We start from the raw sequence: 17368 nt of genomic DNA on the forward strand, positions 1-17368 counted from the left end.
TACTTCCTGTGGCTGGGACTGTAGTCCCGTCTCTCTTGGGGTCTCAGTACGTATCTTTCTCTGTCCCCTCCTAGTTTTGCGTTTCGAGTGGGCGGAAGCGTATACCCTCCTGTATTTCTCCTTATTTGAGATCTGTTTGGCCGATTGCCTGTTTCTAAAAAATTCCTTTTAGATCTCTCTCTTTTATTAGGTGGTATTTCTGTGTCTGTATCTGATGTATCTAGATCTTTCTCTTGTTTCCTAGGGGAGCTGAACCCTTTGTGTGGCCAGGTATAAACTATGCCTGAGTCAAAATCACGTTGATCTCTATATAATTTCCTTTTTTTTCGTTCTACAATAATTGATTCATATTTATCGATCTCCGATATTATTTTTTCATACCCTTTTTGTACTTCAATTTTAGTAATTTCGATTTCCTTTTGAATTTCCTCTATCTTTGTTTCCAATTTATCTAAGTTGTCTCTGTCGTTTGCAATTAAAATACCCATTAGTTTGAAGGAACAAGTGGTTAAAGTTTCTTCCCACTTCTCCTTTAAATCGCGATTAGACAATTCAAACGAAGGATAAGTGTGTACCCTCAAACCTCTGGGGATGAGATTTTGTTGTAAATATTGTTCGAAAAAGTTCATACTCCACCAACTCTTGGTCTGTTGTAACATTAATTGTTTTAAATTACGTAATAATTCTTCATTACTATTCGATAACAATACATTTGAGGTAAGGGGTTTAGAAAAAATTTGGGAGAGGTTTTCCTTTCTTTGTGCATTTCTCTCTCTCAAGTTAAAAGTAGGAATATCATTTCTTTCTCTCAAAGTGAAAGTAGAGATATCCTCTAAAGGCTGAATACTAGTTCTTTGAGACATGATTGGCTGTTCTGTGTGCTGAAGTAAGAAAACGGGAAAAGAGGAGACCCGACGATTCTAGTATATATTAAGTAGTAGGAACCTCGCACTACAGTATTTAAGTTAGGGTGCACAGTGTAAGGGTGTACTATTAAAGTATATCTTGTTCTAGGCACAAGAAAAGAAGGAGAAAACACTGGCACACCAGTAATATCGATTAAAAATTAATTATGTTTATTAAACTCACTTTAAAAATTGATTTAAAATCACATACAAGGAAAGAAAGGGAAAAGGTTAAGATCACAATGACCTTATGCTTGTTAGATTTAAATTACAATAGCAATAGCCTCTTTGGGTTCAGTGCAGCTACAAAATCCACTAACAGTAACGGGTTCGTGTGTAACAAAGACCAGGACTAAGTGGCAATTTGATGTATCTAAAGTTAGACACTATATGACCCACTCTGAAGTCAAGTTGTCATAATATAAGAGCCGAAACAAAGTAGCAATTTGTTGTATCCGAATTTAGCTACTATGCGAGCTGCTGAAATGGCCCGCACTTACATATATTTTCCACAAGGGGTCAGACTTAATACTCTAAATCCCCTGTTAGGAGCTGCGTCTAATGCCCAATGCCGATGAACTAACTTGTAGATTACAATGTCTACATACCAAACAACCAAAATATGGATCAAACACGGAGGTAAGTATTATGGGCGCAAAGATATATCCTATCAGGTAAGAACCATGTAGTTTTTAATTTTGCCCACTGGTCTGGCAAATCTCTATTAGGAGCAGTAATAGTGTCAGAAACCACCTATTCATTCTTGCCCCCACTACTAAAGCAGGTCCCCATCCGCTCCCATTCAAAGATGGGCCTGCAGATCAGTGGTAATAGTCATCAACCCCGTGTTTCTATTATGCGTTTCTACTCATACGGGGTGTGTGCACATATACCCCCACCGGGGTCGGGTCGCGATCAATATCGGCAGTTCTAAAGAGCACCACACCTGCCTGCTGAAATACAATCGTGCTAATATTCAACTGCAGGTGTGCACTCCGCGCCTATCTTAAACACTGTTAATATATATATGCCCGCCGTTTGTGTTAAGCGTATCTGTTTTTAGTATACAGAGTATACATCTATACCCCCGCCGGGGTCGTTTCACACATAATGCCGGCAGTGGTAAGGAGCAGCATATTTACCTGTTGGAATACAATCATACACGAGAGCAGGAGAGTACTTTGGCTCCACTTCGGAAGCCATAAAACAGGCTATAGAAAAGCCTTATTCAATTTAGCGGCAATCAATTACAATAGCAAGCTCCCCGTGATTTCGGTAACTCCAGGGTATCTCTAAAATAATTAACTAGAGGTCTTATAATTATCCCCTGTCTATATATCTCACCGTAGCCCCCACCTTACAGTCAACATAACAGCAGGGCTAAATCCAACATGCACCTATTTGTATACTATTGTTAAGGTACTAGAGAAGGTCGAGCGGTAAACCTTATCTTTCCCTAGCAACCATAAATTGGTGCTTTCAACATTAACATGTCCCTGATCATTTTTGCGGCCATAATCTCATCCATTTCATCTCGGCACTGAAATCTAACAAACACAAGGTCAACAACGCCGACGCGCGTTTCGCTAAGAGCTTTATCAAGGCGAAATTCCGGTCGATATATTAACAGTGTTTAAGATAGGCGCGGAGTGCACACCTGCAGTTGAATATTAGCACGATTGTATTTCAGCAGGCAGGTGTGGTGCTCTTTAGAACTGCCGATATTGATCGCGACCCGACCCCGGTGGGGGTATATGTGCACACACCCCGTATGAGTAGAAACGCATAATAGAAACACGGGGTTGATGACTATTACCACTGATCTGCAGGCCCATCTTTGAATGGGAGCGGATGGGGACCTGCTTTAGTAGTGGGGGCAAGAATGAATAGGTGGTTTCTGACACTATTACTGCTCCTAATACAGATTTGCCAGACCAGTGGGCAAAATTAAAAACTACATGGTTCTTACCTGATAGGATATATCTTTGCGCCCATAATACTTACCTCCGTGTTTGATCCATATTTTGGTTGTTTGGTATGTAGACATTGTAATCTACAAGTTAGTTCATCGGCATTGGGCATTAGACGCAGCTCCTAACAGGGGATTTAGAGTATTAAGTCTGACCCCTTGTGGAAAATATATGTAAGTGCGGGCCATTTCAGCAGCTCGCATAGTAGCTAAATTCGGATACAACAAATTGCTACTTTGTTTCGGCTCTTATATTATGACAACTTGACTTCAGAGTGGGTCATATAGTGTCTAACTTTAGATACATCAAATTGCCACTTAGTCCTGGTCTTTGTTACACACGAACCCGTTACTGTTAGTGGATTTTGTAGCTGCACTGAACCCAAAGAGGCTATTGCTATTGTAATTTAAATCTAACAAGCATAAGGTCATTGTGATCTTAACCTTTTCCCTTTCTTTCCTTGTATGTGATTTTAAATCAATTTTTAAAGTGAGTTTAATAAACATAATTAATTTTTAATCGATATTACTGGTGTGCCAGTGTTTTCTCCTTCTTTTCTTGTGCCTAGAACAAGATATACTTTGCAAGCTAACTCAAACACACCATGTAATTTGCCAGTTCAGCAGCCCCTAATCTTAGGGTGTGGTTTAATACATCATTATTTGTTCACTGGGTTTGTTTTGTTAGAGGCTAATTCATATTTTTTACATTGTGAGGGATAAATCATATTTAATAACACACACACACACATAGTATTTTAGAACATACAGTAGTAGTACTTGTTGTGCTCACTTAGTCTAGTTAACCTACAAACTAATAAAGCTGTTCATAAATTTGTTTTATCCTGGCATCCTGGCTTTAAGAGCATGTATATAGATGATAATCCTAAAAATTATTTTAACTGATGGAATTCCATCTGCTACAGGGCCCCTGACTACAGTACCCCATATACCATGGTGCTAGTGGCCCTGGTTGCATGGTGCAATTTGGGTAAAGCTATGGAACTTAGGTGCAAGCGAGCAAAGAGAAACAGCCATTGCGGCACATCAAACACAATACTAAACAAAAGGTCTTTATTTTTTACTTACTAGGTATGTTCCAGGCTTACCATATGCTGAGAACAGCAATACAGGACATATATATAAAAGCTGCCTTCCCACCCTTAAACAGCACTTAAACTTTCATCCATTCAAAATGGGAAAGGTAAGCCAAAATCAAGAGATATCCTCATTTTCAAATAAAGACCAATATTATCTTGTTTAGACCTTAGACAACAATCTAGGGAAAAGGGAAAAAAATGGTCTGCATATTTTTAATACATATTCTGTATTCTATATTCTTTTTTATATAATATTGGGATTGCTATTCTCCTTTCTTTTGATAAAAGGATGTGAACCTTATTTTAAACTTGCAGGGAAGCAACATATATAATATTCACTGCTGTATTATGTCTTGGTATATAATAATCCTGGATTAATTCCCTCAGGCTGGGATTATTATTCCTGTACATATAAAGACATGAAATGTAAAAGGAAACGCCTAAGACTGAAATTAAATTTCTAAACCAGAAATAAACTGTCCAATAGTGCAGTGACTTACTCTTTGTTATTGTATTTTTGGAAATTAGCTATAATATCTCTCTGTTACATTTGCAGATAGTAACAGTTAGAGATTTTATTATAAAGCAGTTTATTTACTTCCTTTATACTATTACTCTTTCTGTTTTATCTACCTTTCTGCTCTTCGGGGATAATAATATGTTGAATATGATAAATATGATTAAATTATTTCCTTCAAAAGCGCTTGTAAAATTTTTTTTATAGAAGACATCTTCCCCTTTAACACAGTTGCATATTGGTGCATATGATCCAACATGTTCTAACTTATCATTTGCCCAAGCCATATTTATAAAACAAAATATTTAATTCTATCATTTTCATAGATCTTTTTCTATGAAGAAAGGAACTTCCAAGGTCGCTGCTATGAGTGCAGCTCAGACTGTTCTGACCTGTCCTCATACTTCAATCGCTGCAACTCCATCAGGGTAGAGGGTGGTAACTGGATCCTCTATGAGCACCCAAGTTTTAGGGGGCACCAGTATTACCTCTGGAAAGGAGAATACCCAGACTTTCAGAGATGGATGGGCTTCAATGACTTTATCAGATCCTGCCATTTTATTTCCAATGTAAGTGGTTCTAGTTATGCTAAATCAGTCTTACTCAATAGTAAAACACAGACACTGATATTATGTAACAGTTGATTCCCAGCTTTAGAATTCTGACTGAATTTTATCAATATGGGTTGTTCCAAACCTGATATTTGTAAAAAACAAGATAATGTTTAGTTGACAGGACACAACAGAGTGAATACATTCTATATCATTAAAGAAAACAATACAAATGTACAGAAGATAACTGGGATATTTTATCAGCGATTTTAAATCAGTTAAATTATTTTACTAGTTATATGAAAAACTTTTAAAATGTCTTAAGATACTGATACTTTTTTATTTAAAAGAGAAGGAAAGGCATTTTATTGCCAATATATTAGTCACAATGGTGCAAGCTAGAACGCTATATTTATTCTGTAGTAAGCTTTACCATACCTGAGTAAACAGCCATTGAAGCTTCCTGTGTTTGTTTAAGATTGCAGCAGCCATTTTAGCTTGGTCTCAGTAGCTTCCAGCTTCAGATTACACAGCACAGTTGGGAAGGGGAGAGAGATTATTGGAGGGCGAGCAGGAGAATGAAGGGGTGGGGAGCAGGAGAACAAAGAGGGGGAGAGGAGAGAGGAACAAACTGGGTAGACTCATGCCATGTTCTGAAGGATTTTTCTGTGAGCCGGAAGTCTGACACAGAAGATCATGTGTACACTTAAGAAGAAAATAAATCCTAAGTTTCTTTAGATAAAGGAGTAAGTGCAGCTTTTCTGTAAAAGTTTAAGGCTTTTTTTACATAGACCTTTCCTGAACTTACTTAGTTTAAGCTTTGCCATACCTGAGTAAACAGCCCTGGAATCTTCCTGTGTTTGTTTAAGATAGCAGCTGCCATTTTAGCTTGGTCTAAGTAGCTTCCATGCTGCAGCTCTGGCTGCTGGTAACTCGGATTACAGAGAACAGTTGGGAGGGGGAGAAAGATTTTTGGAGGGGGAGCAGGAGAATGAAGGGGGGGCGGATAGAGGAACAAACTGGGCAGACTTGTGCCAGGCCCTGAAGGATTTTTCTGAGAGCCGGAAGTCTGACACAGAAGAACATGTATACACTTAAGAAGAAAATAAATCCTGTGTTTCTTTTCTATAAATTTAAGGCTTTTGTTTACATAGACCTTACATAGTTTTTACCTTTCCTTCTCCTTTAATTTAGTCTTAAAAGCCTTTTGAATTACCAAGGCCTATTTTAAACAATTTTAATTGCTAACCACATGAGTAAGACAAAATAAAAGAGTAAAACTTTGCTTCTTTGCTTGTCAACATTACAAAACATAATATAACTACTGTATATTGTGTAGGCCATTCTACAACCATTGCAGAGTTTAATATTTTATTTATATTGATTAAAGCACCATGGCCAATACAAAATAAGAATCTATGAAAGAGGAGACTTCCAAGGGCAGATGATGGAGTTCTTTGATGACTGCCCCAATACTTATGATCGATTCCGTTTCCATGACATTCCCTCCTGCAATGTGTTTGATGGCCACTGGATGTTCTATGAGGAACCCAACTACAGGGGACGTCAGTACTTTCTGAGACCTGGAGAATACAGGAGATACAGTGACTGGGGAGCCTCAAGCGCCAGAATTGGCTCATTCAGAAGAGTTTATCATATGTTTTAAAATGAATGCATTAATGCATGTCCAGCATGTTCATATTTGAATAAAATGATATAATTATTCATAATTGTATTTACTGGTTTTGGGTCCGGATTAGATTGCAAATCATTGCATGAATTAATATAAATACAGGTATGGGATCCATTATACAAAAACCCATTATCCATTAAGCTCTGAAAGGGGAATCTCCCATAGAGTCCGTTTTAAGCAAATAATTCACTTTTTTTTAATGATTTCCTTTATCTCTGTAATAATAAAACAGTGCCTTGTACTTGATCCTAGCTAAAATATAATTAATCCTTATTGGAGGCAAAACAATCCTTTTGGGTTTTTTTAATGTAGACTGGGTATGGGGAACCAAATTTAAGAACCCTTATCAGAAAACTTCCTGTTCCTAGGTATTCTGTATAACAGGTCCCATGCTCTCGTTTGCTAAGGTGAATTATAATACAGGTAATTCACGTGGTAGATTGGGGCAGTGGCTCAAGAACTCAAGGTAGTTACACAATCATCAAAAAAACTTTTATTTTTAATTCTGATCAAAATGTTGTAAATGCAAAAATGCATGGATGCAAAATAACCTCAGACCTTATAACATGGTTGAATGACAGATAAGTTTTCACTAAAGTTACCTGGTTAGTGGACTAAACTTCTGACCCAAGGGAACCACATTTGCAGATACCTGATCAAGCAACATTGCTCCAGTGATAGAGAGAAGATTCTGGGGCCTGCGCTGCCTTTGGCAAATGTGGATGTGACTGTGCTACTTGAAAAAGAAAATGAGAACAGCCGCACTCCCAGCTCCCAATCCTTTGTTGCCTTCACACTATGCCCACTTACTGGGTGGCCCTATAAATACATTGCAGCCAAGGCACCTGGTCAGACTCATAAGATTAATAATATTATTTAGAGGGAGGGTACTATGGTTATTACTTATCCAGCATGGTGGTAGCCCATGTCTTCGCAGCTGCCCTGGACCCTTTGTGACTGGGCTTTATGTATTAAATCAAACTAGTGCAAGAATATAGAGGATAGATGGTATTTTCTCTGATTTTATTACATTTCATTTCATGTAATATACAATTAACTGATATGTATCCAAATGTAGGATATTATCCTGATAAGATCATAAGTGTCTAACATCTCATAGTAAAACTGTAATGATAGAGGAACAGGCAGCACTGTATCTATGGGCAGCTGTCTTGAAAGTACAGGGCATGGTCTAAATGAGGCATGTGTTTTTATCTAAATTTCACCTTTAATTATATATGGCCTTTAGTAATTCCTGAGTGGTGATTGGTGTGCAGAGCCCCAGCCTTATAAAAATGAATCTTGTACTACTTTGCTATAGTGGTTAACATAGTTACATAGTAAGTTGGGTTGAAAAAAGACATACGTCCATCATGTTCAACCATAATGCCTATAAATAACCTGCCTCCAAGATGGCAATCGGACCAGTCCCTGGATCAAATAATAAAAAATATTACATAAAGAGATAGTAGAGAAGTGTGTAGGGTGGTTAAAGAGAGGAAGATATCATCTGCACAAAGGGCAATTTATCTTTAATAGTATATATTTCTACCCCTCTGGTGTCCTGATGTTTTTTTAAGGTATCCTACAAGGGTTTTCTACTTTAGGGGGTAGTACCTGTGAACTATGAAGTTATTGTATATTGGATTGTGGTGTTGACTTCCCCTTTAATTAGCTGTTAGAGCTCACTAAGATATGGAATAGATGCAGTGTATGTGCTGAAAACTTTTATAGTAGGAATATGAAAACCAGTAGGTGACTTTCTGTTTGGTTGTAATTTTAGAGCTTGAAGTTTTTTTTCAGTAGTGATGTTAATCAGTTAGAAACACTAGGTCTTTTTCAATTAATTTGGATAGATTTGTTTTAACCAGTAATTATTTCACTTATATTAGTGGATGTTTCTCTGAGCTCTCCAGAAATCCCCATATGAAGTTATAAATAGTGATGAGTGAATTTTTTCGGTGCGGTGCTCCCGAGGGACGTGAGTGTGGCGTCACGGAGAGAAGAAGAGCCGAAGGATGGCCAGCAATGTTTTAGGGGGCCCTGGGCTGGCTAGCAACGTTTTAGGGGGTCCCTGCTCTGGCACCAATGCAAAACGTAACACCTGGCTATTAATGTTTTAGGGGGGCCCTGGCTACCAATGTCTGTGTGTCCTTTGTAGTAATGGGACTTCATACAGCTGTGTTGATTTTCTGAGTTTTGAATTGTTTAGAAATGGGTATTGAGATGCTGAGGGTCAATATGTAGCATGGGATGCTTGTGCTACACTGAGTTTGTCATGATATACAAGTGCCACAGTGCGTAATGAAATCCTTAGGACCACAATATGTCATAAAATGATTGGGGCCACCGTGTCTGTCTTCTGGTGCACTTTGTGTATGTTATGCTTTTCAGGTGTGGTTTTGTAAAATGGGCCTGTTTTTGGGATGTGGACTGAAAAATATTTGCTGTGCTACACACGCCAGATATTCTTGTCCCTCCTTCTGCTTTTCAAATGTTGGGAGGTATGCATGAGGCTACACCCCTCAAGAGAAAACATGTGCAGAGGGAAAGAATGGAGCCGGGCTGGGTGTTGGTGAAGTTGCATTTGTAAATATAGCAGAAAAGCAGCTTGTTATTTATATCCACATATACACAGCACTTCAGGCTCTTTTGCATTTGGGTTTTGTGCTGCCCAGCAGGCTTAGATCCGCTGCCAGTCACCCTCCTGCAATTTACACATGCTAATAAAAATCTTACTTCAATAGCCAGAAACAGGTGTAACAAAAGGTGTGTAAAAGCAACTTCCTCCATACTAGTGACACTGACACATCAATTGCAGCAATATTACAGACATCTGCACAGGCAACTGTATGTGTACAGGCACATAGACTCCTGAATGCTGGATTCACAGACACCTTTCTATGTACAGCTCTCCTATAAACTGACTAGCCATCCTTTCAGGTTTATTGATTGGCCAGCTGAGTTAGTCTGTAGCATTTACTCTGCTACAGGTATTTATGCACAGCCCATGTGCCATGGGGAAAGGCTGAACTGTTCTAGATGGCGTATAAGCAAAACAAGGAAAACCTTTGCACAAACACTATAATTTGGCGGCGTAACTATAGAGGAAGCAGTAAAATAAGAAAAAATAATTCTAGTTAATGATAAAGTTTTATAACGCTGCCTGAAGCCAGACCATTTATTCTTGAGAAATTCCCATATATTTGTTATCAATTAGTTTGCATACATAAAGCTTCAAGAGTGACTACAATGTTATTGCACAAACAGTAACACAAATTGTTGTTCCTACAACATTTATTTATAAGTTATACAAAAGACAAATTGTAGTTTTATGGGAATGTGCAAGTGGATGCCCTAAAGTTATTGTTTAACTACAACTGCAAGCATCACATGCTAGTTCACTTGGCATGTATGTTTCAAATTGCTGAGCCTTTGTGCCAAATAACTGGATTGCTACTGCTCAGCAAAAAAAAAAGTGATATGTGCCTTTTTTCACATTTTTCTCAATAACCAAGAACTAATGTTCTATGTGCTTGTAAGTAAGTGAGAGGGAAAGTGTATGGGTGAATTGGGTTGAATTTTTAGATCTTCTTCAAAGTCTTTTCCAGGTTTTCTATCAGACAGGAAAAATGTGGAGGTGGGGATTGAATTTTAGATGTCAGTCAAAAATTGTTGGACCACTCCCACTCCTCCCTCAGAACACAAGCAGCCTGTCAGTACTGAGCCAAGTTTAGCAGATTTCCATTCATAGTTCCCGATTAACATTAATGCAACATTGCATGTAGGAATTCTACACAGGAGAGCTGCTGAACAAAAAGATAATAATTAAAAAATAAATAAAATAAGGATCTGTTGCAAATGTGAACAACTCAAGGTTCAAGGTTATTCAAAGAGTTTCATTCATTCTCCAATGTGATTGCTTTTGGGAAATGTTATGTTATATTAAGGGGCTGATTTACTAAAATTCATTTTTTTCCTGGCCTTGAATTATTCGAGATACAGTATTTTCAAAACACACAAATTTTTTGGGAAAAAATTCCAAAAAAACAATATCGGAAAAATTCAGTACGGGTAAACACCCATTCGTAAATTTTGAAAATATCCACAAGTTAAAAAAAATGTACTTTATCTCAAAATTGCTTAGTAAATGTGCCCCTAAGATTTACAAGTAGTGGTAAGCGTAACTGCCCCATTTTGCTTTTCTTTTTTGCTTCGCCAAATGCATTGGAATCATAAGGCATTTTTTCTCAACAATCTTACTCTAAATGCATTGAAAACAATGGCAATTTTTTCTCATGAATTTTCTCACTCCAAATGTACAGTACTGAAATAAATTGGCATTTTTTCTAAAGAATTTTTTCACTCCAAATGCATTGAAGGCTATTAGCATCTTTTCTTGCGCTAAATACATTCTGATGCCAGGTATTATTACTTTTTAATTCTAAAGGTGGCCATGCATGGACCGATTCTAGCTGCCCATATTGGTCCCTTAGACCAACTCGGCAGCTTATCGGCCCGTGTAGGGGCACTACCAACGGGCCTGCCCGACCAACATCTGGCCTGAAATCGGGCAGATATCGATCGCACAGGTTTATAAATTTAGTTGGATCGGGGACCGCATCGGATAACTTATTTGACGTGACTACAACTTTTTGATGCAACTGCATCTTTTTCCTTTCTCTGTAAATTCTTGTCATGGCAAATTTTTGGGCCAGTTTTGCGAAAAAATTCACCAGTGGCAAAATGCAGAAAGAGCAAATCACTCATCACTAAATATAACCAAACACATAGCAAAAGGTAATGAAATTCAAATATACCTGATCAAAGAAGTGGATATTGACAGGCAGCAATAAAAACAGAACTCTTCGTTGTCCAAATAGTACTCGATTAGCAATACAGCATTTGTAGGTGCCATTGTGTGAAAGTTTACTGTAAAACATTTCTAGGTTTTTTATTTTTATATAATAGAATTGAGTCCACAAAGTGTCTGCAGTAGATTCCAGTTTGTATTGATACAATGGCCAGATTTCATTAACTAGGATAATGGATAATGGATAAAGTGGGAATGCTGGATAGCTGTTCATGAAAAGCTATGGAGCATGTGCAGAGTAAACAAGTGCAAACTAAGTGCAGAGAAACAACCGTCACAGCACTTCAAACACAATGCAAAACAAAAGAGCTTTACATTTTCCTTACTTGACAGAAAATATTCTAGGTTCATTGTATGCAGAGAGCAGCAATAGCAGACATATATAAAGGCTGCCTCTTTTCTCACAGTTACTGAGCTACAACTTCCATCTGTACAAAATGGGAAAGGTAATTTTTTATACAGTTTTAGGCAGCTAGTTTTTGCTAAACACATATTCAAAAAATGGAAAAAATACATGTTCCTAATATAATTAATAGAGGTTAGGTACTTTGTAAATGTGTCAGACAAGTTTCATCTGTCAAGAGTTTTCACTGGTTAAAGGGATTCTGTTATGATTTTTATGGTGCACTTTTTATTTCTAAATTACATTGTGGGATATATTTATCATGCTGTGTAAAAAGTGGAGTTAAGCATTACTGGTGATCTTACCCAGAGCAACCAATCAGCAATTAGATTTTAACAGTTAGCAAATCAAATCAAAGCATCTGATTTGCTGTTATATACAACATCACCGGTGATGTTTTACTCCACTTTTTACACAGCATGATAAATATACCCCTGTGTGTAGGCAGCCATGTCAGTGAATTGTGCCTGAGTCTAAGCTTTCAGAAGGAGTCAGCACTACACATTAGAACTGCTTTCAAACAGCTATACAAACAAGCTATTTTTTAAGGCATTACGAGTCAGACTTGGATTTTTTACTATTGAGTGCTATTCTGATATCTACCACTATTAGCAATACAGATGTCAGGAATCTGCTATTGTGCTACCTTCCTTCCTATTGTGCTGTTCTGCTGATTGGCTGCTGGGGGAGAAAGGGAGGAAGGTGATATCACTCCAACTTGCAGCTCAGCAGTAAAGTGTGACTTTTATCAGAGCACAGGTCAGATGGCTGTGGCACCCTGGGAAATGAAGAATATGGCTAGCCCCATGTGAAATGTCAAAATTAAATATAGAAATATCTGTTTGCACTTTAAAAAAAACAAAATTCAATGCAGGATTCTGCTGGAGAAGCTCTATTAACTGATGCATCTTGAAAAAAAAATATGTTTTTCCATGACAGTATTTTTTTAACATCTGTCTTCAGATCTTCTTCTACGAGGACAGGAACTTCCAAGGCCGCCACTATGAGTGCGGCTCAGACTGTTCTGATCTGTCCTCATACTTCAATCGCTGCAACTCCATCAGGGTAGAGGGTGGTAACTGGATCCTCTATGAGCACCCCAGTTACAGGGGACACCAGTATTACCTCTGGCAAGGAGAATACCCAGACTTTCAGAGATGGATGGGCTTCAATGACTCCATCAGGTCCTGTCGATTTATCTCCAATGTAAGTTTTTTCAACGCTTTTCTTAAACTATAGCTGGGCTATGTTAGTATTTTATACAGTGGCTTTCTAAGAATCAATATAATCTATATGTACTAACAGTTTGGCACTTTGACAAGCAGTAACACATAAAGAAAGCACTTACATCTCTGCATACTGCAAATGCAAGCTGTGCTACAGTATATTCCAATGCAAAGTACAGAGCTGACAAACAGAAAGGGACATTATACTCAATACCTGCCTTGTTTGTCTATAGACAAACAGGTAGAATTATTTGCACTTTGTTCACTTGCCACCCCTTTAGTAATATAATATTTTCTAACATATCAAGAAAGGCTGTTTAAGTGCATAATGTTTTTTATATATATATATATATATATATATATATAGAGTACAGAGGGGAGTGCACACCAAAATGTTCTTTTCAATACCTGGGTGCCAGAGCAGGATAGCGACATAGAAATAAGCAGTGTCGGCACTCACAGGATTTCACAATAATATTCACGAAGGGACTCATGGATAGATGCAAACGGTGAGGTTTATTAATCCTACGTTTCGGTACCGTACTGGCACCTTCCCTGACGAAGGTGCCAGTACGGTACCGAAACGTAGGATTAATAAACCTCACCGTTTGCATCTATCCATGAGTCCCTTCGTGAATATTATTGTGAAATCCTGTGAGTGCCGACACTGCTTATTTCTATATATATATATATATATATATATATATATATATATATATATATATATATATATATATATATATATATATATAAAATAATAATTGTCCATAGCCGGCACACCCTTCAATACTTTGTCAAAAATTTATTGAAAACATATTGTTTTAAACAGAAAATTAACAGAAAAACATTTATAACAATATATATCAATGTTACCAGATCATATGAAAAATCAGGGACACTTCTGAGAAAAAAAGTAGAAAGGAAAAACTCTTGCATTTAATTTAAATACAACAGGGGTAAGTAAGGGGTTCCTTTGCACCCAGTATCCACTAATGCTCTCTGTGTTTTGTATCTGATGCACAAGCTAGGGTAGGGGTAGAAAGTGATTTCTGACCCTCCTTTTTGAAGTTTGCACCCAGCCCTGATTAAGCACAAAAAACAAACTCAAAAGGAAGAGAATTCTTGTATGCCTTCTTATGCACCTTTGTGTGATCATAGACATTGTAATAGCCATACCTTGGTCTAAGACAATGCTACAAATTCAGAAAAACATAGAAGAAAAGAAAAAAAATGCAATATGAAACTTTGCATGTGAGGGTCATCTGCTGTAGGAAGATTAGGTCAAGGAGAAGTTATTTATATGCTTTCAAGTTTTGTGATTTATGCAATAGCAAAATCTGTGTTTAATATTGAGTATATTTTTTCAAAGTACAATGGCCAATACAAAATGAGAATCTACGAAAGAGGAGACTACCAAGGACAGATGATGGAGTTCTTTGATGACTGCCCCAGTACTTATGATCGATTCCGTTTCCATGACATTCACTCCTGCAATGTGTTTGATGGCCACTGGATGTTCTATGAGGAACCCAACTACAGGGGACGTCAGTACTACCTGAAACCTGGAGAATACAGGAGATACAGTGACTGGGGAAGCTCAAGTGCCAGAATTGGTTCATTCAGAAGAGTTTATCACAGATTTTAAATAATTTGGAAACATAGCAATTAAACTTTCAATAAAAAATAAGTACAACTACAAACATCTTATATTTTGGCTTATTTATTTATGTTGTGCAAGTTTAGTCTCCATTACACACAAAAATTAATAAAAATATGTATATATGTGGAAAGACATACTAGAGAAAGGCAGAAAAGTTAATAAGAGAAACTGAGGATGTTAATTATGAAGATAGGCATACCAAATGAAGTTTGCGAATCTGTCCCATTTTGCTTTGGCAAAAAATTCATGAAACTGTGGACTTTTTAGACATGTGCACCTTTTTATCTTACTTTTTTGATGCAACGCAACTTTATTTGACACAACCACAACTTTTTTTTATGTGACCGTGACTTTTTTTTACTCAACCATGATATTTCTTTTTACGTAACTGCAATTTTTTTGATGCAACCGTGACTTTTTCCTCACTTGCCAAATTTTTGGTGCACCAATTTTTTGCTGTAATTTTGTGAAAAATGTGCCTATGCCAAAATACAGAATTTCACTGCAAATCCATGCCTGGCAAAAAAATCATCACTCCTCTCTTTGCATGTGTGTTTAAGAGGACCATATATTAAAGTTTCTGAATATCTGAGCCTTAGGCTCCAGAAATGGTTAATTAAGAAGAGTCCATCATATGTTTTAAACCATTTGAGAAAAATAACATTGCAACTTTATCTATATTTCTATAATATCAACTTTACTGTTTATTTACTTTACATAACTCATCACGTTTTCATTCTGATGGCCAGGCACCACCTGCTGTAGTAGTAGGATACTGGGAAACCTACACAGTTATATAATATCTCAATTAAATGGGTTTCAGAACATATACCTAAGGGGGTCCAACCATTATATAAAATACTGATGCAAAGTATAATACAATAGTAATCTTAACTTATTACTATAATATACACTTGTAATAGTGTCAAATATAACTAGTGCTACCATAGTGTTGCAATGTCATTTCCCTTAACACATTCTGTACTCTCTGTGAAAGAGCAGCTAATAGATCATAATAAAGACAGTTTCAATGATGATCCAGGGACCATGTTGATTAAACAACTAAGATCAATACATTTTGATAGTAATCATTCATATGTATATATTTGCATACTTGCATAATATTAGAGACTGTGCAAAAACATACTGGTTTATTGGATCCTGATAAAAATTGCCCCATCATGCTTGTTATCCTGCTTGTTATTGGCACATAATTCAAAAAGACAATCCATGATGGTATGGGGATGCATTAGTGCACATAGCATGCATAACTTGCACATCTGGGAAGACACCATTAATGCTGAACAATATATAGAAGTTTTGGAGCAACATATGCTGCCAACCAACCATATTGACTAAATTATACAGCAAATCAAAAAAAATATTGTAATTGTACTATACCCTATTACAGCAGGAGATATAAGGGAATATCTTTCTAAAAAAACATGCAAATACAAGACTGCAATTTCACTATGCAGAGTAAAATAACTTCAGTGCATGTATGATTGTTGAGTGTGCTCCCATTTTGGCTATGACAAAGGAATTAGCATTAACAGGTTGAAGAAAAGCAGTAAACATTATGTAGGTGAAAACTATCCTCTTTCAATGGATGGCACACTCTCCCCCAACAATTGCCAGCTGGCTCAATCTACTTAAAGCCTTTCTGCCACTGATACAGCTCACCTACATAGCAAGAGGATGCCCTCAAAAGTACAACAAGGTATGGGGAACATGGGTTGAAGCCATGGAATAACACTCCATGGTCCTCCCTGGGAATCTGAACCCCCACTCGTAATCCCAAATCCTCCCCTTCTTTAACAGGAATCTGAATACTATTTTGAGTAGGACATCATTGTATCTAATTACATTACTGAATCTAACCCAATGTACCGTTTATATCCTCCCATGAAAAGAACACGCTTGTAGAACCAATGTTAATGTTTTATGTTGTTTTATGTTACAAATGAATGAACACCTTTGAAAAAAAAACATTATGTAGGTGAATCAGGAAAGCAAGCATTTTACAAAATTATATTTATTTTTTATTTATCTATTGCTAACACTTTCTGCTCTTTTGCTTATGAATAGTACAGTAAACAGTAAATCCCAGACACCTTACACTTAGGAGCAGATTTACTAAAAGTCTAACATTTCTCTTTAGTTTCCATTTACTAAAAAGTCTGAACTGAAAAAGTCAGCGCGGGAAAAGTCAAAGAAAGCCATGAAAATTCAGACTTGTCACATGAAAACTGACTTTTTCAAACTGTTGCACAAAAAATTAGTGTGAAAAATCTGAAATCTTTAAAATTTTGAAGCAAAAGAAGAACCCTTCAGAGAAGGGAAGGGACATCAGGCATAGACTTCTACATGATCTTGGCAAATTTTAGCTGGCAAATTATCATATTTTTTAGCCAGTAGTAAATATTGGAAAAGTAGCAAGTTGTTTTCTGTGACTTTTAGTGCTAAAAATC

At 37.0% G+C, this 17368-nt stretch overlaps 1 protein-coding gene across 3 annotated transcripts; it reads left to right on the plus strand.

The window, feature by feature from the left end:
- Positions 1-4042: 4042 nt before the first annotated feature.
- On the plus strand, positions 4043-14940 carry crygdl.11 (crystallin gamma D like gene 11). Of its 3 annotated transcripts, none has more exons than XM_002934784.5 (3): positions 4043-4078; positions 4818-5060; positions 6433-6777. In XM_002934784.5, the coding sequence occupies exons 1-3, from the start codon at positions 4070-4072 to the stop codon at positions 6706-6708; spliced, it is 528 nt and encodes a 175-aa protein (XP_002934830.2). In that variant the 5' UTR covers positions 4043-4069; the 3' UTR covers positions 6709-6777. The 3 variants fall into 3 exon arrangements, with proteins under 3 accessions (XP_002934830.2, XP_031761452.1, XP_002934828.2); XM_031905592.1 differs by lacking the exons at positions 4818-5060; positions 6433-6777 and adding exons at positions 12975-13217; positions 14607-14940 and having other exon boundaries at positions 4057-4078; XM_002934782.3 differs by lacking the exons at positions 4043-4078; positions 4818-5060; positions 6433-6777 and adding exons at positions 11982-12054; positions 12975-13217; positions 14607-14940.
- The last annotated feature ends 2428 nt before the right edge of the window (positions 14941-17368 follow it).

This window comes from Xenopus tropicalis, chromosome 1, assembly GCF_000004195.4.
Source record: "Xenopus tropicalis strain Nigerian chromosome 1, UCB_Xtro_10.0, whole genome shotgun sequence".
Classification (NCBI taxonomy): domain Eukaryota; kingdom Metazoa; phylum Chordata; class Amphibia; order Anura; family Pipidae; genus Xenopus; species Xenopus tropicalis.